General features: G+C 38.7%; 1 protein-coding gene across 2 annotated transcripts in view; it reads right to left on the reverse strand.

Moving 5' to 3' along the window:
- Nucleotides 1-24,485, reverse strand: part of ITGB1 (integrin subunit beta 1) — a 43,158-nt gene that overhangs the window by 9,494 nt on the left and 9,179 nt on the right. For both annotated transcript variants that reach the window (XM_059911370.1, XM_059911378.1), the window contains exons 2-13: nt 15,913-15,979; nt 13,691-13,776; nt 10,825-11,047; nt 9,131-9,301; nt 8,355-8,593; nt 6,084-6,239; nt 5,207-5,302; nt 4,804-4,893; nt 3,199-3,339; nt 2,828-3,027; nt 1,104-1,342; nt 659-881 (exon numbers count right to left, since the gene is read on the reverse strand). In XM_059911370.1, the coding sequence (XP_059767353.1) occupies nt 659-881; nt 1,104-1,342; nt 2,828-3,027; nt 3,199-3,339; nt 4,804-4,893; nt 5,207-5,302; nt 6,084-6,239; nt 8,355-8,593; nt 9,131-9,301; nt 10,825-11,047; nt 13,691-13,776; nt 15,913-15,979 (1,931 nt within the window). The remainder of the gene's footprint in view (nt 1-658; nt 882-1,103; nt 1,343-2,827; nt 3,028-3,198; nt 3,340-4,803; nt 4,894-5,206; nt 5,303-6,083; nt 6,240-8,354; nt 8,594-9,130; nt 9,302-10,824; nt 11,048-13,690; nt 13,777-15,912; nt 15,980-24,485) is intronic.

The following is a 24,485-nucleotide window of genomic DNA, read 5'->3' on the forward strand; positions in this document are numbered from 1 at the left end:
GCAAATGATTACATTTATTATTTAAAATAATATTTGCTTAAAGATTATTTTGTGTGCTAGACTCAAAATTTAACCAAATTAAGCCAAGAGCAATGAAAGAAGATATAAATAAATGAAGAAACATATTTCTAGATGGGAAAACTAAACATAAAGACGCTAGTTTCCCAAGTGATATATAGATTTATTACAGCTCAAACTAAAATCCTCCAAAAGAAATAAGAGAGTAGGAAAATAAAACTAGCCCTATCAGATATTAAATACACAATTTAAAGCCAAAATAATTTTTGAAATGTGTTGCTGGTACAATAGTAGTTCTCTCTTCAAGGGACAAAACTTTCAATTTTATTTAGTTTAGTCAAAATATAGTTAATTAAGCAATTGGTAATGCTAATTTAACAAAGGTTACCACATAGACTCACTTACATAGCAAACTCGGATTGAAATAATTGTACCATCACTCTCGTACGACACATTTCAATATCGTGTGACAAACACCAGCTACTGAGAAAGAATTTTTAAGATTTAAAAAGTGGGCTTCAATGTGACAGTTTATTTACAGCGTAACCTGATGTTAGCACTGTTCTCTGTATTGTGTGCTGATACAGAGGCCAACAGACAGCGGGTTATCACCCATTTCAAGCAATTCGAAAATACTCACTTATGCTCGGCACAGACTCCAAGGCAGGTCTGGCACATCTCACAGGTCGGCCCTTGGAACTTGGGATCTGTACACTTACAGGCGCCACACTCACAGACGCCCCGGCCATTGCAGATCTGCCCATTCACAGCCGTGCAGGAGGTAGTGTCCAGAGAACAGTCACAGGCACTGCCAGTGTAGTTAGGGTTGCATTCACACACACGACACTTGCAGACACCATTTCCTGCAATAAAAAACATCATTTCTCATAACAGTGGTAAAAATGTAAAATCAGAGCAATGACCGAAAAGTGAAAACAAGCAATAATGTGTAAGAAAGGCTATCTGTGGGATGGAGTGACCTTCAATGCTGCCCTTTTTCTACTTATTCACTAAGCAAACTCTCAGCATTTTTTATTGTATTAGATAGGACCACATTTTATAACCATTTTCAGACCCCTTCTCACCTCCACAAATTAAGCCATTGGATCTATCACAGTTGAAATTATCACACTCGCAGAATTTGCCAGAATAAATTTCGTTTGTATTATCCCTCTTCCGACACACACACTGTCCACAGACACATTCTCCGTTGTTGCTACATATTTCTGAACTGTTTTCTTTCCTGCAGTAAGCGTCCATATCTTCACTGTTCACCTCATCTGTGCTACATTCACAATGTCTCCCAACACGTCCTTCGTTGCACCTAAAGAGAGTCCAAAATTTCAATCACATAAAATAAAAATAAGTGAAAGTAACAAATCATGCTGTGAGAAAGACTGGGAGAGGAAGTAAGACTACGAACATTATCTTCAAACTACAATTTTATTACACGTCATGCCACACGTCACAGATGTGCACAAAAGTGTACATATGCACACACACAGAGCCATTCAAATCCAGGTGGAATCTACACAGGGGCCTATGAAAAAAATCCCTCTTCAGGAAAGTAACCATTTTGATCAAGATGAAAATACAATCTAGCAATGAACAGGTGAACAAAACATTTAGAAACATAGGATAAACTTATTTTTAAAAGAGTGTGATAAGTTTTCAAATGATATACTATTTATTACATTTGCTATTATAGGTGAAGCAACCGTCCAATTGTTAATCTAAAAAAATACAATAAACACACCCCAAAAGGTGCATGGAAGTTGAAGAAAAACATACTGAGCCTATCATTTGAAAATATAACTAACATACTGTTTAAAAATAAATTTATCCTATGGATCCAGACTTTTCAGCCACACTGCATATTTTTAGAACACCTAGTGTTCAGACACTGAAGACACTAGTTCTGTATCTGGTAAATACACAAAAAGAAGGAAGGCAAACATTTTCAAGATGATCTTTCAGTTAAGTAATATTTTACTAAAAAGGGATCTACACAATTCAGTCAGGGTATGTATGACATGGAAAATTTAAAAACGTAACATTTTAATTGTTATTTAGAATAGAAAGCTAATAACTGATGGCAAAATACAGCCATCTATTTTTCTCATGATTAAATACCCTTCAAAGCATAGTCATTTGGGGCTGACATCTGCATCAAAATATTCTTCCCTCCTCCTATTCTTTTAAGGAGAAAGATTATTCAGAGTACATTCAATTTTAATTTTTAATTAAAAAGTAATCACAGTATGAAAATAAAATTTAAAATAATTTGACTATAGTTTTGTTAGTAGTAGAGTCTATGTTCTGAAAATACTGTTTTCTTTTTAATTTTACAAAGTATATTGCTTTTTAAAAAATTATTCCAATGATTCAGAAGTACATGTAATACACGGTGAACATCCTTTATTGCTTCCTAATTCCATTTCCCAGATATAATCACTATTATTTTATATAAGCTTATTTAGCTCTAGAGAATTCAGACTGCTATAATGAGAGAAAAACCCAAATGCTACCTTAACCATTTGTTAAATATACATCTTGGATGGCTATAAAAGCTTTTATTTTACAGTAAAGGACAGTCTGCCTAAGAAAAAAAAAGGCAGGGAAGAGCTTTCCATAAATAGCACACACAGGATCATCAAATTGATCCTGTGGCGAGCAGCAGTGGCTGCAACAGTCATTTATTTTCTCCAACAGACAGAATTTCTCCGGACGCCCAAACAGAGCCTCTGCCCCTGCAGCCGTCCCAGCCGCAGTCCCCCGCACCCCGTCACTCTCCACGGCCCCGGCTCACCTGCAGGCTCCACACTCAAAGGTCCCGTTGCCATCGTGGCACTTGGGACTGCCAGGGATGCCTTCACTCTGGCATTCACATTCACAGATGAACTGAAGAATAATCTCTACTTCTTCAGTGAAGCCCAGAGGCTTAATTTTAATGGTTTCAGAATTCTTATTTGGACATTTATTTGAAGTTACGCTGATTTCAAATTGAACCTTAAGGGAAAACAAGAAGATAAGGTAACAACTAAGCAATTTAAATCTACTAAAAAAATTGCAAAAAACCACTCCAAATTATATTTCTTTAACTGTTTCTCAAATTATAAACTACATTGCCTGTAAACAAGCAGTTTTTTCTTTTCTTCAGAAAATGTTTATATAACATACCTCATCCCCAATGGAAATATTAGAGCATTTTCTCCCATTTTCCCCTGTTCCGTTCACCCCATTCTTGCAGTAAGACTTGTAATTTATTGTTACTCCTTCTGGTAATTTGCTGTTTTCCAAAATGACTTCTGAAGACAGGGACTAAAAGAAAGACTATTAAACAGAGGAAAGGCAAACAAATGCTACTATAAAATAAGTTGAATGCATAAATCCAATGGGTAAAATGAACTGTTAAGAAACAGTATCATTTAAATAAAATATCTGAAGCCAAATCTTGAGTGACCAGAAAACACAAAACCCAGAGAAATGGGCTCTAATTAATAAGGATCCATTCTTCAAAATAATGTACATGACTGAAAAAAGTATTTATGGTTTAATTGCTGAGTTAAAATTTTAGTGATGATACAGCACAGAGGGCTGATATTAATTATGAGGAGTCCTAAGAACTCAGAACACTTTCCTCCCCCAGTGGCAACACAGCTCTCCTCTGGGCCTACCAACTTCAGCTCACTAGGGACTAAGGTAAATGATCTACTACACAGTCTGGGAACAAATGTGCTCAGGTGCAGTTGCAGCCCTGCGCTCTCACCCCGCAAAAAAAGAAAACCCCCAGTGGAAGGATTCAAGCCACTGCGTTTTTAGAACAGCAGACCGCTCAGGACCGACGGAGAAGGCTGCAGCAGCAAGCTCTCTCCTGGTCACACTCCTGCACGGATGGAGTTGGGAAAGCATTAAGATATGCTGTAAAGACAGAGAACAAAACAACTATGGGAGAAACAGGGAACAACCAGAATCTAGAAAATCTTTGTAAAAACCTCTCTCTCTTCGAGTAGGGTCTTTCCAAAACATTCTGGGAACCCCTGGCATGAGGTAGAAAATATCTACAATTCAACCCATCAAAAGGCTGGGGTGGTGTACACCACACAGGATGGTTACTGTTAGGTTACAAAGGCCTCCAGACGACCTACAGCAGTTAATGACCAATGCTGAGTGAGCATCGCTAAAGCACCCTGAACTAAAGCTCAAGATGGAGAAAATTCCTCTTTAATTTCAACTTCCTTCCAATCTGGGGGAAAAAAAATCTTATAAATCTTATTAAAATGGTAAGTCAAATATATGTAAATACATTCATATATACTTTATGGTACATGCATATATGACTGTGAGGTACCTCTTGAAAACAGGGAACTATATACCCTGAATATATGTCAAGAGAAGAATTGGCAAAAAAAAAAAAGCTTTTCTGGCACAATTCATCAAAATAGATGAATCTATAAAAAGAAGGGGTGGAAAAAGAAGACTGAGGTCATCCTATACATCTAAATATAAGTTGTTTCACACTTGCTTTCCAACAAGGAGACCTATTACTTAACAACATTAAAACAGAATTTAGAAATTTTCCCCACATGCCTTTGTTATATTTTGCTCTGCAGATAATTATGTATTTGTAAGAGAATATGAGTTTTTCCTCCAGATGCAGAATTTAAGTTTTATGTTGTCTTCTGGGGCTTGCTAAATTGTGTATGAAAGGAGTTTTACTTTTTTTGAGAGAAGTGTTCTCCACAGGGTATTGCCCAAAACAGATCTTATTTAAAATGCACTCACATTGTATGCATCGATGATCAACTGAATTACATTGCTGGAATTTGCAGATAATGTTCCTACTGCTGACTTAGGGATCAAATTTTTCAGTTCCTGCAATTAAAAGATAAAACATAAAATACAAGTACTACTCATTCAACTAATTAGCATCTACTGAGTACCTACTATTTATTTTTAAATAACAGTTCTCGATACATTTCCTAAATAAACTTAAGGAGTCAGACCTAAAAACAACTAGCTTTACAATGTAACTAAAATTAATATACACCACTCTTGTAAAATCCAGTCTGTCTAGCTGGTGACATTTTCCCGCATTTCAATTCAGACATATCATTTTGCCTCTAATGACTAAACAAAAAGGGTCTAGAAATGTGTTCCTCTTTTGATCTCACATGTATATATTTACCTTGTAAACGGGCTGAAATTCTTCAGTAACTGCAAAAATCGTCTGAATGTTATTTTCGCTTAGTTTTTGGACAAGGTGAGCAATAGAAGGATAATCCTAAGAAATTAAGTAATAAAATTTAGTATGTAATTACATCCAATCTACTCCAGGTTTTCAATACTTTCTGAAAATAATGATTTGCAGATATCAACTGGATTACTTACAAAAGACTGCTTGAAACAACACAAATTATTGCTGAAGTGGGTGCTGTCTAGTAGGTTTCTAATCCTCTTCTATCTTTATATGTAAATTTTAAATTTCCATAATAAAAAGACTTTAAAGAGCAAGATTATCTGTGTATATTAAATGTCAGAACAATGAAAGCAAAGAACTGCCAGTAATTAAAGGTTATATTATCTACGTATCACTTAAGAAAAAGACCAAGATTCAGCAAGGTTTAGATTTCTTCCAGACCTTGAATAATTTGCCTATCTTTATTTTCAGTAGAGGCAGGGTGCCTGCTTTCTTAAATCATATATAAATAAGACAAGGAGTGTAAGACTATACAAATGATTTGTTTAGACGTAATATCAAGCTTGCTACCCCCCTTGACGTACGCAAGTGAGAGGAGACAGAGCTTTGGGCTGAGGCGCAGTGTCGGGAGTCAGCAGCTCCCTTCACCCCCAGGCCCTCATCTACACGGAAGGAAGCAAGCACAAAGCCAGAGCCTCAAAACAGCAACACGAGCTTTCCTGCACATTAGGTCAGGGCCCAAATTACCAAAATAACAAAACCCCAAACCCTGAAAAACCCACAAGCCAGTCACCCACAATACTCTTAGTATTAGACACTAAACTCAATCTGAATCCATTCAATATGTAAGGAGCTAAGCACTTACATAATAATGGCTCATTGTGTACACATCATTTTCCAGGTGACACTGTCCATCATTTGGTAAAACAATACCACCAAGTTTCCCATCTCCAGCAAAGTGAAACCCAGCATCCGTGGAAAACACCAGCAGCCGTGTCACATTCCTCCAGCCAATCAATGACTCGAAAAGAAAAGGATTTCAATTTTAAAATACTACCCACAATTCAGCATAAATCTTTTCATCTTTATGTAGGCTACCACTGTACTCTCAACCTAATTCCGTATCTTCTCTTTTCACAATGCCAGTATCCTTGCTGACGAAGGCACAGAGACCACTGAATAAAACTCCTCCACCCCACTGTAAAACTCCACCTTGCCTGGCTGTCCATCTCTCTCAGCTTTTTTAAAAACTGTGTCTTTTAAAGTCCATGTCTCTCTCCCCACTAGAAAGTACGCTCGCTCTGTGCAGGGCAGGGACCACATCGGGTTTTGCCCATCATCTCATCTTCAGCAGTCAGCACAGTGCTTGGCACACAGTAGGTGCTTAATGAGTAAATGCAAATGTCTCAGCCCACACCCATCTTGGCCCAAATATCACTGTCTCATTCCCATCCATCCTTGCTCCACATTCTGTAGCGTATACTTCCTTTATCAGCCACCACATTAGGCCTTCCTTTTTTAATTACAGAAAAAAGAACCTTCTCCAAAGACTTGCACTGCTTAATTCCACCCATTGTAACCCATCAGTACTGCTTATTTGTTCATTTATTTTATTTTCCACCTTATTCAGCAAAGAATTTAAAGTAGCAGTAAAATCCTCTTCTATGGTAATTTTATAATCACATCTGTCTAAATACTCAATTATATCTGTATATATCCTCATAAGACTACAAAATCCTTGAAGGCAGAAATTAAGTTTATTAATGCCGGCAGTCCAAGTGGAATGTCTGTCTCTTTTTCATGTAGAGAAGTAAGTGGAACAGTTACTCTCAGTCAGCATGAGGAAAACCGAGAGTAGCGGCCACAGATTCTATGGCTTGTTTTAATCCCAAGGCTAAGGCACAGGTAGAGGCAGCCCAAAGAATGCTCTCTCCACAGTGAGCTGATAACAGGATCACGAATGGCTGGAAAGAAAACAGGCATCAGGCTGGGCACTACCTGGACTATCACTCTCTTCCCCTTTAAAAGCAGAGACTATCCTTAAATTGCAACTACCCCAGTGAGAAGTCAAGAGTAACGATAATCTAGTAGTTAATATTTGCTGGGTGTTTAGTGGCACTGTATATGGATTACCGTATTTAAACTTCATAACAACCCTATAAGGTTTATCTGTTATTACCCCTTCTTAAGGAGAAGGAAACGGCCCTCTAGAATGGCAAGGAAACTGCCCAGTGGATGAGCAGGGATGGGAACATCTGAAGCCATTTCCTAACAGTCTAAGGACTGTTCTCTTAAACACGACACCATATTACCATCTTGGGTATCAAGTTACACATTAAAAATTGGTTGGAAAATAACCATTAAGAAGCATCTGGAATCAAGGAAGGTCTTCTAGAGCATAGGAGTACTCTAAGGAAAAAGGGGCAGGGGAGAATGAGACAATCAGGTACTTAAACTTTATCTACCTCACAATGTTTTCTAGTTTCAGCTTCAGCTGAATCATTAAAAGGTCACCTCAAAATCATCACCTGGTAAATGGGTCATAAAATTCTAACCACTAGTCCAATGGAGATCAGCTTACTACTACTGAAAATCTTGCAATTAAAATTACAATTATATGACTTCTCAAAATACCTGTTCTCATATAGCTTTCAAACTAAGACTTAAAAAGTTCTTTCTTTTTGAATGACTAAGACATAGGGAAGATACCTCTCAAAGATGATAAGCAGAAGAAAACTGACCAGAGGAAAATGGTGTCTGAGACATAGTCCATTTGAGCACTTTTAATGCTCCTGGAGACGTCCCAGATAACCCCAATTCCATCTCAGGCACAAAGCTGGAAAGCTAGGGTTCCTGGGCCTCTTCTAAAAACCTAGAGCCCTAGCTAAAGCTAAACTGCCCCACTGTTTCAAATGGTGAGCATTCTGGCTTTTAAAACCCTGTGTAAATGAACTAACTGCCTGGTTTAAATAGGGGCATAATGATTAACTATGCTTTTATAAAGCATTTGTAGTTGGAGGGAACTTAAGGGATTAGTCAAGTATGCTACAGTAATTAAGGTAATTTCTTCTGACAGCAAAATCACACTCAAAATTCACACAAATAATATCCTTTTGTAGAAAATGAATGCACTCACTCCACAAACTGCAACTTGCATGATTGCATCAAAGCCACCTTCTGGAGAATCCAAATTTCCAGATATGCGCTGTTTACCAACAAGTTCATTAAATACCTCCCCTTTATCAGTAAGGCTGAGCACATTTTTATAGCTAAATGGGCTGGTGCAGTTCTGTTCACTTGTGCAAGGGTTCCTGAGTTTAGCTGGTGTTGTGCTAATGTAAGGCATCACGGTTTTCTCCACAAATGAGCCAAACCCTGCGAAGGAAAATGCACACACAGTGATGACAGATGGAGGGTAGATGGATGGATGGATGGATAAACTGCATGAAAAAAATCAAGTACATTACCACCTGTAAGTCGATCTTTTTCTTTAATAAGAAATAATAAGGGTTTTAATAATTAGGTTTGGAAAGGAGATCACTGTATGAAAAATCCAGGTCTGATGTGAGATTAAGGCTGTATAGGCAGGTGTGGTCATACTAACTAGTAATGAAAAAAACTGTAATCAACATGTTTATAAAATATATCAACAAATCAATGCATAAATTCCTGTGAAAACATGCAAGCATTTTATTACCTATGTGGTGTAAGGTGTGTCAAATAACGTGATAGCCTACAGAAACAGAGGAACAAGGAGGCGGAAAAATTATTAGATGTGTGACAGGAATATCAGTTCTCTCAAAAAAAAAAAAAGACTAAAACCTGGCCTATTTATCTCACTTGCATGTGGTGAAGAACAAAACTGCCAGTATTTATACAAATGAAAACTATTAATTTTCTCAAAATTCCTACCAATTCGGAAGTCTGAAGTAATCCTCCTCATTTCATTCATCAAATCAGTTCCAAGACTTTTCACATTCTCCAAGTCGTCTTTCATAGAGTAGGAGAGGTCCATAAGGTAGTAGAGATCGATGGGATAGTCTTCAGCTCGCTTGAATTTTAATGTAAATGTCTGTGGCTCCCCTAATCAAACAGAGATTAGAAAATTAGCTTGCCAACAATCAAAAGCAAATGAGAAAAACCAAGTAAATTCGATCGATAAGGTATACACTATAAACTGTATTATCGACATAGTTTTTACAAAATCCTGGGCATTCCACAGGTTACTGAATCAATGGATGTGTACTCATTTCAATCACAAATACTTAAAATGCCAGGCCCCGGGGATGGTGAAAAAGACAGCATTCCCCATCCACAGCAGGCAAGACAGGCAAACAGTGGGTTGATAACTATGACAGAAGAAAACAGACAGCCAGAACGACATAAACTAGACTGGGTGGGTGAGGCAGATACACTACAGGGGACACCAGACTTTTTAGAGACTAACGTTATAGTGTGAAGACTCTTCTTTGTTTAATGGGACGCACTATATGCAGTGAATAACATAACCTGATTTTCACTGTAGAAAACCTGAAGAATAGTTTTAAAGATGATTATAGAGACAAAGAAACTTGTTAAGAAACTATAGCAAAAATCTAAGAAAAAGATGATAAGGATCTGAAACAATGAGGAAGGAGAAGAGATGTACCAGAGGTGTGAGATATAATCCACTCAGAAAATACACGAGAAGGAAGAGGTCTGGGTGAAAAGTCGTTAAATTTTTAACTTGCAGATTTTCTCTACATAGACTTCTAGTTGACAGTTGGATAACTGGGTTTGGAGCTTAAAAGTCTGTGTTACAGCCCACAAATGGCTTTAAAGCCATGAGAGGAAAACCAACAATTAAGTGGACTACCAAGAGGAAGGAAGAAAAAAGACACAGAAAGGAGACTGGAAAGCACTGTTAAGAGATGAGAAGAAAAGTAGGAATGTTATCGCAGAAGCTGCAAGGGGAGCATTTCAAGAAGCTCGAAGGCATCACTTGGATCGCAGGAAGGCTAATAAAAAAAGGCCTGACAAGGGTCCACCAGGCCTGGTGGTTCCAGGTGCCAGCAGAGCTCTGCCAAAGCAGCTCTAGAAGTGGAAGGCTACCGGCACCAGGCTGAAGAGAGAGCAGGAGGGGAAGGGGCGGCGGGGAGGCAGGCACAGGACAGTCCTCTGAGAGGAAGGGGCAGGAAACTAGAAGAGGAGAAAGGGGGCCTGTTTTGTCTTTCTTTTTCCCAGATGCAGGACTGCTCCAGATTCTTTTGAAAACCTTAATATTTTATCAATACTGAACAAAAACAAAGGAAAAAATAGATTAAAATGTTGTCTTTATATTATGTAATTATACCAGAAGATGGACATTTTTATCTTTAAAAACCCATTAAATCTAATACTTTCTGAATCTTTAACAGAATTTACACTAGACACAGGTAACATTTACTTCAGGTACATGTGTCTTACAAACTGTTATACCTGCAAAAAATTTCTAGAAGTTAATGTATTCAACATTTCTATTTGAGTGTCAGTCCACATGTGAAAACGAACCCTCAACAGAAACTTACAGAAAGTTGTCAAAAAGCTCAAGTAGACACAAAGGCATTCATAGAATCAGATTTCTGTACCTGATCGTAACTGCAAAACCAACTGCTGTGGTTGGATCTGAGTAATATCTTCTGGCTGCAGCTTCTCTGCTGTTCCTTTGCTACGGTTGGTGACATTTTTATTTTTCTTTATATCTTTGGAGCCTCTGGGATTTTCAATGTCATCTGGATGACAGCCCTTCTTTTTTAAGGCTTCTAAATCATCACATCGAGCAGAAGTAGGCATTCCTTCTTGTAAAAATGTCTAAACGATGTGTAAAATATAGGTATAAATAAAAAGTATAGTGGTCAAACCTTTTACATCATCGTAACTGCAAATAACTAATTAAATTGCAAAAATCAGGTAACACATCTAATGTATTTCATTTCTGGTTTTTAAACAAAATGCTCCCTTCATCCAAACCATAATAAACAAAACAGATAAAAACAAAAATTTTTCCTTGAAAGTAATACCGTTATTGCTAATATATTACTAGTACCATATTACTTTAGTAATACTTAGAGGACTGACCTAAGTGTACATTTTAACCATTTCATGTTCAAATTCAGAGTATCTACTCAAAGAAATTTCTTTTGTGAAATTACTTATTTAGCATGGCTAAGAGCCACTAATAATATATATAACCAAATATCAGACAAATATTTTTTCCAAAATTTCCCTGAGAAAAATTCTTAGGGTCTCTCATATTATGTAGCAGCATCCTTCAGGATATTTTGAACAGCTCAATGTTTAGGGAAAACATGTCACCCTAAAACCTTTCTTAAAAAGGAGAACAAGAAATTTACCACAAATTTAGTAAGTACTCTTGGAGGTTTAAAAATATTTTAGGTATTGGCTATTATTGTAAACAAGCCTTTTAGAACTTACTTTTTAAAAAAAACGTAGTACGTGATTATATGACAGGGTCAAAAACATATTTAGGGTGAATTTTTTAAAAATAAAAAAAGTTGTAATGGTACGTGAATGGTACCTGTGGCATGGGCTAAAATTTCCACTAGTGACATGATTTTAAAATGTGCTATTATTATCAGATGACTGACTAAGTGAAAGCAAAAACACTGCTGTTAAGATGCATGTAAAGGTTCTAAATACGTTTTTCATAAATGTGAGGAAGGGGAACAATGACGGTGTATTCATGTATATGTGTGTATATCATTTTAAAATGTGTACTCCTAATAGACATTTAACTTTTTCACATATACCCCAAAAAATTTGTATTTAGTTGGCCAAAAATCTTTTTAAAAATCTTGACATTGGGAAAATGAGGAAATGCCTTTCATTTGGGGTCACTTTATGTTTTGTATGGTTGTCTATTATCTACCAATTTCATGGTGCTGAATAAAGTGAGGATATTTATATACAAAGATTACAAAATGGTTTTGATCAGTTATTTTTTAAAGGAAACATAGTACTAAATGAGAGCCTTTCTGTACTTAGAAAAACTGGAAGGGAGAACCATGGGCCCGACGGTTCAAAGCTGCACAACTTTTATGTGTGGTCAAACCTAAAATGCTGCCAGAGCACAGGGGCCCAGTGCAGGATCCACTTCCAAATATTAGCCAATCCAGGAAACTAAGATCACAACACTCAAGTAAAATTTCACTAAAGATATCCCAAAATACCTTTAATAATTTAAGAATTATGCCACAAAGATGGCTAAATTATTGAAAGAATAGTTAGGCTAGGATAACCCTAAACCCAAGATAAACTGTGACCCTCATAAAATGGATGCTGTTGTGGAGAACTGCACGTTCCACTATTATAACCTTCTAAGTGAAACTGCTTTAGGTTCATTTGATCCTTGTAAGAACACAGATAAAGGAGGCAGATCATGCTCATTTTCCAGGTAAGAAAACCAAGAGTTTCAGTTAAGTAAGCCTAGTCCGAGACAAACTCAAGGCACTCCCTATTTCCTTCACTGTCTCCAATTTAATTCCAGAATACCGTTTTTAGGAGAACAGAAGGTGCCAGTAGAAAATTTTTAAAATAACAAAACGAAAACTTCTCATTTTGTCTTTCATAGGTCAAATCATACGAAATATCTGACATTTGACCAGTAACGCCCACAAAACAGGCACCTGACTGCGGGGTCAACTGCCTGAGTAAAAACAAACAATAAGTCTTTGACCTTCTGATATTATTCACCTGTAAATAAATTATATACCCTCAAAATGACTTCCCGTTACCTCCAGTACCAACTTAGCATTCATCTGTTCATTCATTCATTCAATATTTAGTAAGCTTTGTGGAAGGTACCGTGTTAAGCAATGTACAGAGACGACAAGAATGAATAAAATTTAAAGCCTAACCTCAATGGGCTTTGATTAGGATGCAAATCAAGTGTATATTAGTTTAATTAAGACACAATTAGGCGGGTTAATGTATACCTCTCCCACCATAGAAAAAGGGAAAAATCTAGAACAGTCCAATGAAATGGCTAGAGGTTTTTGGGAAGCTGCCCAATAGAAACAATGCACACTACAAAGGTGAGCTACGTATGTATTTTTCAATTGTCTAGTAGCCACGCCAAGAGGAAGAAAAAAAAGAAACGGGAAATTAATAATATATACAAAATGTCAGTGATTTCAAAAATCATTAATGTTGAAATGCTAAGTCTTCAATCTCTGGCATGTATTTAAGGCTGACGGCAATTCTCAGTTTGGACCACCCGTATCTCAGGTGCTCAACAGCACCACACGTGCCTAGCGGGCCCCGTGCCGGGCAGCACAGCTCCAGAGCATCACTCAGGGCTACACACAGAGCTGACGCTTATTCAGTCAACAATGAGGAAGTGAGAAGTCACATCGAGCACTTCCCAAGGATACAGTTTTGGGCAACACTAAATGACTAGAGGATAGATGGAAAGACTTGAACAATCTTACTTACTGAATTTGTGCACCATCCACAATTTGGCCCTGCTTGTATGCACTCTCCACATGATTTGGCATTTGCTTTTAAACATCTATTTTCATCTGTCAGGAGAAACAAAGAACAGACCACTTTACTTCAAGTTTCAAGAGAGAGAACAGTGAAAAATCTGGATCACAATGACAAATAATACAACATATACAAACGTTAAATATAAACACTATGAACCTCATTACTAAGCTGATTCAGACCTACCCCCCAGAGAGAGGTGATTTTGGATCATCTTGGCACAGAGAACCATAAAAAGACACAGTTATCTCTCTTGTCTTCTATAGCAAAGACTAGGTACCCTTAATCTATACATTTGTCCTTTTTTTCCAAAGGCATGATTTCAGGCTCTCTCATGTTGGATGGTCATTAATTCTCAGGAGTGTTCTTACAACTGGGTAAAAGTATTATTTCTCTTCATTTAACTCATCCCGCCACACCCATACCCCACCCCCGCAAGCAGGCACTTTCATTTTCGTTTGTTAAATACTTGAAAAGTCCATATTCATCCAATCCACAACCCCTTGATTTCTCAGGTCTGTGTTCAAAGCACGCCATATAGCTCTTTAAATCCGTGTAAGGGTCAGCATGTCTGCCGTGTGCTAAGTGCTAATATGGACTGTCTCCAATGTATGTTTTCTGATTACAAACCTAACACACGCTCATTATAAAAAATTTGGAAAATACGTAAAAGTATAAAGAACAAACTAAAAATCACTCAAAACCTGCTCACTAAGAGATAACTACTGTTAACATTGTTTGTATATTTCTTCCCAGTCTTTTTTCTAAGCAGATAAATAAAAAAATAGCAAGGAAGCAGGCATATACAGACATTATTTAAATGAAATCAAGGATATATATTTTATATACTACTTTTTATACTTAATCCAAATGTTTCATTCCAAATTCTTCAAAAACATGGCTTTAATGATTACATATTCCATTATAATAATGTATCCTATTTAATGATGGATAAATTTAGATTGTTTTTAATTGCATAGTTCACACATGCCACACGAACCCTCCACATATATACACATACATGCATATATATATGCACCCACTCTGATGACCATTCTTGTAATGTAAAACTCTGATTATTTCCTTATCACAAATTAAAAAAAAAAATACTGAGGCAAAGACTATTAACTTTTAAAGATTCTCAATACACACTAACTTCTCTCCAGCAGTAACGTTCAAACGCACACTCCCACAAGCAGTGTACACACACCATTTCACCACACCCTCAACAAGAAACACCTTTTTAATGCAAAGATTTTTTTTAATTCATTTAACAGGTATAAATAAGAACATCAAGTTAATTGTCAGTTACTGAAGGTTTCATTCTTTTTCGTATTTTTACTGGCCATTTCTTTTATAAATTTTCTGTTACATCTTTTGCAAATTTTCTATTATCATGTTCATCTGTTTTTATTGGAGCTCTACATTTGTAAGTGAAATTAAATCCTTATTTAGTTTCTCATTTTGTCGATGGTGTTCTGACACATAGATACTTTGGTTTTTTATGTTATTGCTGGTTTTATGTAATTTAAATTTATCAATAACTTCCCTTGCGGTTTCTTTCTTCATTTTTCCATGTGGTAAGTCCTTCCACCCTAATATCAAACAATTGTTCTATGCAGTGTATTTTTTGAGATTTGGAGAACAGAATTGGACATCCGTTATTCCAGATGTGGATGCACCATGGTTTATAAGAGGATTAAATATATTTTCAGTTTTATTTTTCATTCCTCTCCTATATGACGCCAACATTTTGCAAGACTTTTGATCAAAGAGCAAGAACATCTTCTGGAAAGCCAACTGTTCCTGCTTTCATTCTTTCAGATAGTAGTGGATAGTTCATAACCCACTGCTCTAAACATTTACTTCGTTTCCTTCTAACGAGGTAACGCGCCTTCGCTCTCTCCACGCTCACTTACACACTCTATGACACTCCCCAACGAGCTCTGTGCAGTGCATCTTATTCCCGTTGTCACTCTGGGGGACTGGTGGAGAGCCTGAGAAAGGGCCTTGCAGGCACTGGAAGGGCCCCGCCCTCAACTCTGAGGGAGGTGAAGCAAGGCTTTCAGAAGGAGCAAGACGACCTGATGTAGGTTTTTCCAGGCATCTAAAGTGGTCAAAAAGTGACACAAGATACTGAAGTGAAAAGACAACTATGAAACTTTTTTTACCTGTTTGGCCAAACACACAGCAAACTGAACTGATCAATCCAATCCAGAAAATCAGTTGTAAATTCATCTGAAATATAAAATGTACCATGTTATATTAAGGAAAAACAACATATAAAGCCTAATCATTCCCACTCACCTGACCGTCCGCTGATTTTATAAGCGTAATGCATCTTCTTCCCCAGCCCTTCTCCACACTCAACATCCACCTCTCCCCCCAGTACCTCACCTTCCACTCCAGAGTCCCAGAATCCACTCTTACTTTTCTCCACATCAATTATACATTAATATTTAATTAACAGTGCTCACAAAAAAAAGTGTCAAGTATTCCTGCACCTAAAAGCTATTAAGTCTTTGTCCCATGGAATCTCTATTACCTCCTGTGACTCCTAGGGGGCCAAACAGGCATATCCATATGCCTCAGTTACCTCAACACTGAACCTGTCAAAATCCCGAACCTGTCAAAATCCTGATCATGTCATCCCCTTGCTTACAGCTTTTCAATAGTTTTTATTTCTTCTAAGGCTAAGACCAACATCCTGCACAAGGCCCCAACTCAATTTTTGAGTTTGATGTCCTGTAACTATTTCTTAAGAAAATCAACTTCTGTGCATGGAATTAGTAAAATATTCAGTTCAATTTCCTACAATTTCTAGATCTACAAACTACACAGAAGTGGGGGAGAGGGACATAAGAAGACCTGAAAGAGGCTTAAGTGTCTTTTAGAATCTCTAAAGAAAAATTAAGTAAGAGTCTGTATATTAAGCAGGATACCTCAAACTCCAACCATTAGGTATGTAACTGTTTCCTGTGAAGCAAAGTTTTCACAACATTAATCTACACCTTACCAGAGTTGGTCAAAGACGGCTATAGCCACAGGTTGCTGACCCTGTCCCTGAACTACTTCTACTGCTCTTGGGCTAGCAGCCAGTCTAATATTATGCATGAACCCCTGCCCCTTCCACAAGAATGCAAAAACACCAAAAGCAGATTATAACACCCCCCCACCAAGCAAAGTTTAGCTTTACTACTTAGCAAAGAAATATAAATTAAAGCAATGTAAGGTAAACCAGCAAGCAGAAAAAAAAAAAACAAAAGTTTTTTAACCCAACAAAACAACAGAACAAAGACTTACTGCAGATGGCTAAGAGAGACCAGAGATGGCTGTAAACCGGTATAACTTGGGGGAAAATAATTTAACAATCTCTATCAAAAAGCATTAAAACTGTTTCTACCCTCTGACTTAGTGAATGAGCTACTAGGAATTCATCCTAATAATTTAAAATATAAAGTGATACACATGCACATACACTTTCAGTATAGACTCTAGCATGTTTATAACAGACAAAAGTGCCAATGTCCCCTAGAATGATGGGGAAAGGGCTAACTGTATCAACTTGATGGACTACTAGAGTCAAAAGAATAAAATGTAGTAACATCAGAAGGTTTATAGAATAACTTTTGTATGCAAAGAACACATTAAGATGACAGGTATGTAAAAATAACAGTATATAAACGTATAAAGTAACCAAAGAATCCTGGAGATGACAGAGTTATAAGCATAATATAAGGACAATGGGTTCATTTGTTTTTAAATTGTTTCAGTGTTTTCTTCTTTTCACTTTCTTAGTAAAAACAATTACGGCAGGGTACTGTGTGGAATTTTTTTCTTTCTTGGTGAATTTCCTTTAATAAGGAAAAAAAATTTCTTTCAAAAACCCTCATTTTCAAGGGCTTACGTTCCAGGATACAATCCCACAGCTCCAAGAATATGCTTTAAAGTTATGCTCTGAGCACCCCTGGGATACTGGGTTTCCTCTGCCAAATGCTGCTCACATTTTCTGGTTTCCCAGAGAAAAGCAGTATGAATAACTTGCACAGTCATCCACTTTGCAACCGTGCTCAGAGCAGCCAGTTCTGTTATGTCACAGCTTTGCTTACGTTATTACTTGTGACTGCATCCAAAAGCCCAACAAAAGCTGCGGGTCACTGAAGTGTGAAATGCCTGACAGTTCACCTTTTAAGGCCTGACTAAGAGGTTCAATGTGTAACAAAATCCATGCAGAGTATAATTCTAAACAATTCAAATAATGTTATCAATTCCAAAGCTATGATTAAAAGGACCTGGAACAGTAAGACGCCCGAAGAAATGCGTGACTGTGATGAATGGAGCATCTGGGCAGTTTCTACACAAAGAGAACAGGACGAATATTTGTTCCATGTATGGACTCTAATACGTGTGTCTTCAGGATACAACTCAGGTCACCTTAAGGACCACTAGACTACCTTGGGGAACCTTTCAAAGTTACACAGCTCAGAGAAGCACCACTAAGATAAAGTTATTTGGTAGCAGAAAAAGTTTCCTAACATTCTTAGGTCCCGTAGCTTTAAAATACTACTTTAATGCCATTTTTCTTTTCCTTCTATAAACCTTGATGTGCCAAAGATCAGCCTCCTGAGGAAGCAGGCAGCACAAGGGCTGTAGAGCCACCAAAAGGACCAGGGTGGAGGGCAGCCCGAGGCCAGCAGCAGCCCCGCCAGGGCGGTGGCCAGGCCTGCAAAGGGCAGGCTTTCTCCCCGGGAAGCAGAGAAGCCCTAGGAGACAGAAGACGGCGGCAATTAGGGATAAAGGAAAGCCATGAGGACGACCAGGCGGAGACAAGAGCAGTGAGGGGCGGCCCTGAGGAGAGCAGGCAGCAAAGAGGCGGTGGGGCGAAGGGGGCAGGGAGGAAGGATGGCACCCCAAGAGCCCCTGAGACTTCAAGCCCCTGAGACTTCAAGACACCGGTCAGTGTGTGGTCCAGGGAGAACCCCAGGCCTGAAAACCCCTCTCCTGGGAGGTGGGGCCTATACCCCAGGTGACTCTCAGCCGAGAAAGGTGCCCCAGGAGTGTCCCCGCGAGAGCACTCCACACAGGACAGCTCCTGAGGAGAGGCCACCAGGGAGAGATGCCTTCAGGTCCCGTCCTCATCCTAACTTGCACTGTCTTCATGATCAAAGGTCTAGAGATAGTTGTCTACCTGGGTCTCCGTCTCCCTCCTCCACCTGTGTAACTGGGTGTCCGCTTCCCACCGTGCATGTGAAACTGCTCTTGAAAAAGGAAACTTCCCAGGCCTATCCTACTCTCTGCATCCATTCATCCATTCATTCAAAACTTTAGTGCCTGCCTACAATACGTACCTGGGGACGTACCTCAGTTTACCACCCAACGAATTTACACAGCAACACTCACTAAACCTCACTGTTCTTTATTAACACACTCTATTCCCGAGAACTTTACTGGCTTCTCCCCTACCTTCTGGACGTTCTTCCTCGGCCAACTCTGTCAGGCCCTGTGCCCTACTGGAGATACAAAGATCGCTGTCTCAAGGAATTTTCAGTTCAAAGACAAAAAATACAAATAATTACAACGTGATATGGTGGTTTCTATAATGAAGGTAAGGACAAAGTGCACTGAGGATGCCAAAATCTGCCGGGGCAAGTTCAGAAGCTTCATGGTGGCTCAAACCGCAGCCTCATAGGAAACGGGTAGGCACTGGAGAGAAACACCCCAGGCAAAAGGTCTGCACGTGCAAGGCCACGGAGTCCTGAGAAGAACTGTAGTAACTTCTTTCCAATCTTATCACTAAACATACATGTTTGGGTGACTTCTCTCTCTCTCCCCCCAAACTGGAATTGATTTGCTCTAGCTTTACAGAAAAAAGACTAGAAAAAATGTATTTATACGTTATTTGTAGTTAAATCTGGTCAGTGGGATGAGTGATTATTTTATCCCTGTAATTTTCTACAATAAGTATAAATTATGTTAAAATCTTAAAATATCATAAAGGCCAAAAAGAATTTTAAAGTACTTGGGTATTTCTGAGACTTAAATTATAAGCTGGAAATAACAGAAACCGATACCAGCAAGGCAGGAGGTTACAGTCAGGTTACAGAGAGCCTTAAATGCCATTCACGTTAAGAGTTTATATTCTATTCTACATGTAGCAAGGAAGCGGGAAAAAAATGGCACAGGGTAGTAACATGACAACATGTAAGTGGCAGAAAATCAGTGGGGTAGAGGATGAATGGCAAGACAGGAGCTACTGGACAGGTACAGAACTTCCTGCTGAGGTTTCAGAGTAACAGTGGACAAGACGAATCGGAGATTAGGAGGGATCTGAGTGTTGCTTAGATAAGGAAGATGGTTGCTTAGATAAGTAGGGTGAGAGAAGAAGGGAATCATCACTTTCAAATGAAGAAGACAGAAGGAGAACGGAGTTAGGGGAGAAAATACTGATTTTGATTTAGAAATATGGAATGTGAAAGGCCTGTGTGAAATCTAGGAAAAATACAAACTGGGAAATTAAGACCTATGGGCCTAGCGTTCAGGAATTCAGGGTTAGAGATAAATACCCAAGAGTTGTGGATGGCAATGAAATTATGAAGATGGTTGAGACTGTGAAGAAAAGAATACTAAGGAAGAGAGGAGAGCTGCAGGCAGACACGAAGAGAGTGATGCAGCCAGGCCCCCCTGGAGCAAAGAGGTGTGGAGCACAAGGGGCATATTCCCCTGAAGAGAGGTGCAGCATCTTTCTCTAAGTCAGGGCAGGGGGTAAAAAGCTGAGCGAGTTCACGCATGACAGCTCACGTTTTTTCCGGAAATAGGAAGCAAGGACAAGTGCTGGGAGAAAAGGGGAGGGGGGAGTTGGGAGATTGAAGAAAATCAAGAAGATGCAACAGGATTATAGAGCAATGATGAGGGCCCAGCAGGTACCGGACACCCCAATCTATAAAGACGCATTTCTCACACTCATCTCACCTGAAACTACCTGTTAAGCGTCTGCCCTGACAGGTTCTAAGCTCCAAGAACACAGGACCCAGAAGTACTTGGCATAAAATCAATGCTCAAAAACTTTTGCTGAAATATGTTAAACTGTATGACATTTTTCTTGGACATTATTTAGAAGCCCAGGAAAGAAGAGTTTCTCAGAATTAGTTACTATGCAGACCCTCTTTAAATAGCAAACAGTTACTGTAGATACCCTAGGGATAACAATCTTCAGTTCGCTTAAGTATACGCAAGCCAACTTACAGCTAGATGTAAAATGCCTCACGCTCCAGGCTCTTGTACATTACGAACCACAATTCATTTACACATACAAACAAACACAAACATAGGCACTGAAATAACATATATATATATATACTCAGTTATAAGGTGGTCAACCAGATAATCCACATACTGGTTGCTTATTATTATAATTATTTGCACAAAAGCCCAAAATTTTTAGAAATTCTTGTAAAAACACTCAAATCGCTGAGACTACCTCCCATGGGTCCTTAAACTCCAATTTGAAACTGCTGCATTAATTCCACTGTTTACAGAGCAAGTGCAGGAGGAGGAAGGGGTCAAAGCAGTGGCAGCGCTGACAAAACATCAACGAAGAGAAGAGGTCAAAGTCAAAGGCCTAGAGATCAGGGTGCAGATGACAGAAAGGGGCTAAAGAGCCGGGGGTAACATTTCAGGGGCAGGCAGTGTTGGGTAAAAGGTCTAGGTGAGGAGACAGCTATGGGAACTGGTTTAGCTGGGATCTGTTCCCAAAGCAGAGCCTGAGATAAAAGCATGTGTGCTAGCAGCTCACTCGGAAGGTGACCTGGGAACCAGAGAGGTGCTGAAGAGAGCAAACCAAGAAGAGAAAAGGCCGGGGCGCTTTAGCTACCACAGTGGGTGCCTGGGGGCTTGGTCTTACTGAGAAGTTCTGAGAAGTGTATACAGTTCACCCCCTGAGAATCCATAGGTTCCATTGGCGGATTCAACCAATGACAGATGGAAAAAAAATTTTTTTTAATTCCAAAAAGTTCCAAAAAGCAAAACTTGAATGTGCCCTGCACAGGCAACTATTTACATAGTATTTACATTTTATTAGGTATTATAAGTCATCTAGAGGTGATTTAAAGCATATGTGAGGAAGTGCATAGGTTACATGCAAATACTACACCATCGTATAGAAGAGACCTGAGCCTCTGCGGATTTGGTCGGGGGTGGGGCAGACGGGGCGTGTCCTGGAACCAGTCCCCCTAGAATACCAGGGACAACTGCAGAAAGTGTGTCCAGAGGAGGACCACCGTGAAGACACACGTCTGTCAGCTCGAGTCCCCACAGGGAGAAGTTTGCCCCAAGGGCGTGAACTGCACCACATTTCCAAGAACAACAGTGTAGCAGCCCAGAAGGCTGCTGCCAGCTTCTCATCCTAGGGACAGACAGGGCTTGCTGGAGAAGCCCCAGGGGTTGAAAAGACAGAAGCACCTGAGGCAAGATGCAGTCAGCCAGAGTGAGTCACAGAACCGCTCTGAGCAGCAGCGGCCGGACCCAGAGGCGGCCAGGAGGAAGTGAGGAGGACAGAAGAGGTTCCTAGTCCAGCGCTCAAAGCCACGGGAGTTGAAAGAGCAAGTGTTAGACCAGAATGTGAGAAGTATCACCTGCATGAACTCCTGAGAGCCTCAATGATGGCAAGAACTGGGGAGGGGATTTAAGCCGGGTGATTCACATACAGACATATACATATATTAAGACAAACACAAACCACCTCTGTTTAAAAGATTTAGTATTTAAGATGTATGTAACTCTTACCCATCTACTACAGATGTGTAGTAAGGCTGACCTGCCTTATGAACTGTCATCTTGTAGAAGTCAATTCTCCATGTCCTCTGTACCTAGCACAGTATCTTAATATTTAATAAATAAAGAATCTAAAGATAACTGCAGATATTCTGAGGTTAAAAAAAAAAAAAAAAGTAAGCTTAACGAGGGCAAGCAGAGTGCTGTGCTGTGCCCAGCACCGTTCGCTAAGGCGTAGCAGAGTTCAGAGTGTGGACCGTGGGGCCAGATGCGTGGACTGAAACCTCTGATCAACCCCTGACGAGGTAGGTGACACTGGAGAGTTATTTAATCTATGCCGCGGTTTCTTCATCTTTAAAATGGGCAAGGTAGTTCCTACCTTATAGGGGTTATGTGAAGTTTAAATGAGTTGTAAATATAAAGCATTTAAAACAGCATCTGGCACATTGTAAGCACTACCTAGATGGTACTTGTTATCATTATTACTACACATTACAGCTGGAGCTCAACAACTTGATTCAATAAAGAAGTAACTATGTTTTAAAAAGGAACAAAATTGGGTCATTTGTAGAGACATGGATGGACCTAGAGACTGTCATACAGAGTGAAGTAAGTCAGAAAGAGAAAAACAAAGAGCGTATATTAATGCACATATGTAGAATCTAGAAAAATGGTACAGATGAACCTGTGTGCAAGGCAGAAATAGACACACAGACGTAGAGAACAAACGTGTGGACACCAAGTGGGGAAAGGGGGGGTGGGATGGATTGGGAGATTGGGATTGACATATATACACTAATATGTATAAAATAGATAACTAACAGGAACCTGCTGTACAGCGCAGGGAACTCCACTTCGCTGTACAGTAGAAACTAACACAACACTGTAAAACAGCTATACCCCAATTAAAAAAAAAAAAAAAAGTAACCATGTTTGAATGTTCTGCTTTTTTTTCAATCATAATTATAACCAAAAACTCTGAATTGACCCATGTTAGGTGAAACACAAGATTTGGAAGAAAGGATAAAGTGTAAGGGTTAGAAAGAACACAACTGCGAACAATAGATGAAGGTTGATTTTTATAGCCACTCAAATATTATTTTGATATGACATCAAAACCTTATATTGTATATAATAAGATTTAATCAGATGCTAATTATTATATTAATTAGATACTAATTATTATGTTAAGTATAATTAGATAATTATTTTAGGTTCCACATTTAAGTAGGATTATTCTACTTTCTAACAATTATATTTAGAACAAATTGCATGTAAAACAATAAAAGCAGAAAAACCTCAGTGCTTTTTATTACTACATTAGATAAAGCACAGATATTTCTGAATGTTAGTATCACGAATCACCTTAAAAAAAGATCAGGGTGGAGGATAACATACCTAATATAAATAGAAATAGGGAAGAATGACTTGAGGCTTCTTCTGTCATGGGGAAGCAAATCTAGGAGAGGCTAAAAGAAAGAAGGAAACTGCCCTGAAAAGATATAGGAGAAACTTGGATCAGAAGCTTGTACCAGTTTGGTTCACTGAGGGACTGCTGCCCGCTGAGGACTACTTAAACAGGAGATCTGCTCATTCAGAAGAGGCCGGACGAGGCGCACCAGGCGCAGACAAGAGTAATAACAGTAACTGAGGTTTTGATGATTTAAGGTAATTTGTAACAGAAAGTTATCTTACTTTTATTCCGCCACCTTCAAATGACTATAATGATGACAATAATAAAAATAATAACAGCTAACTATCTTCTCTAAGTAGCTCTACAAGGTTGGGAATGATATTACCTTTGTTTTATAGATGAGGAAACCAAACCACAGAGAGGTTAAATAACTTCTCCAAAGTTGCACAGGTAGAACTGAAACCAGACCATCTGAATTCTGAAGCTATGACCTGACTTTGGGCTCCATTAAACTACAATTTTTTGAAGGCCTACTCAGTCACTATTTTAAAGATAAAAGAA

Source organism: Balaenoptera ricei, chromosome 2 (genome assembly GCF_028023285.1).
Source record: "Balaenoptera ricei isolate mBalRic1 chromosome 2, mBalRic1.hap2, whole genome shotgun sequence".
Taxonomy (NCBI): domain Eukaryota; kingdom Metazoa; phylum Chordata; class Mammalia; order Artiodactyla; family Balaenopteridae; genus Balaenoptera; species Balaenoptera ricei.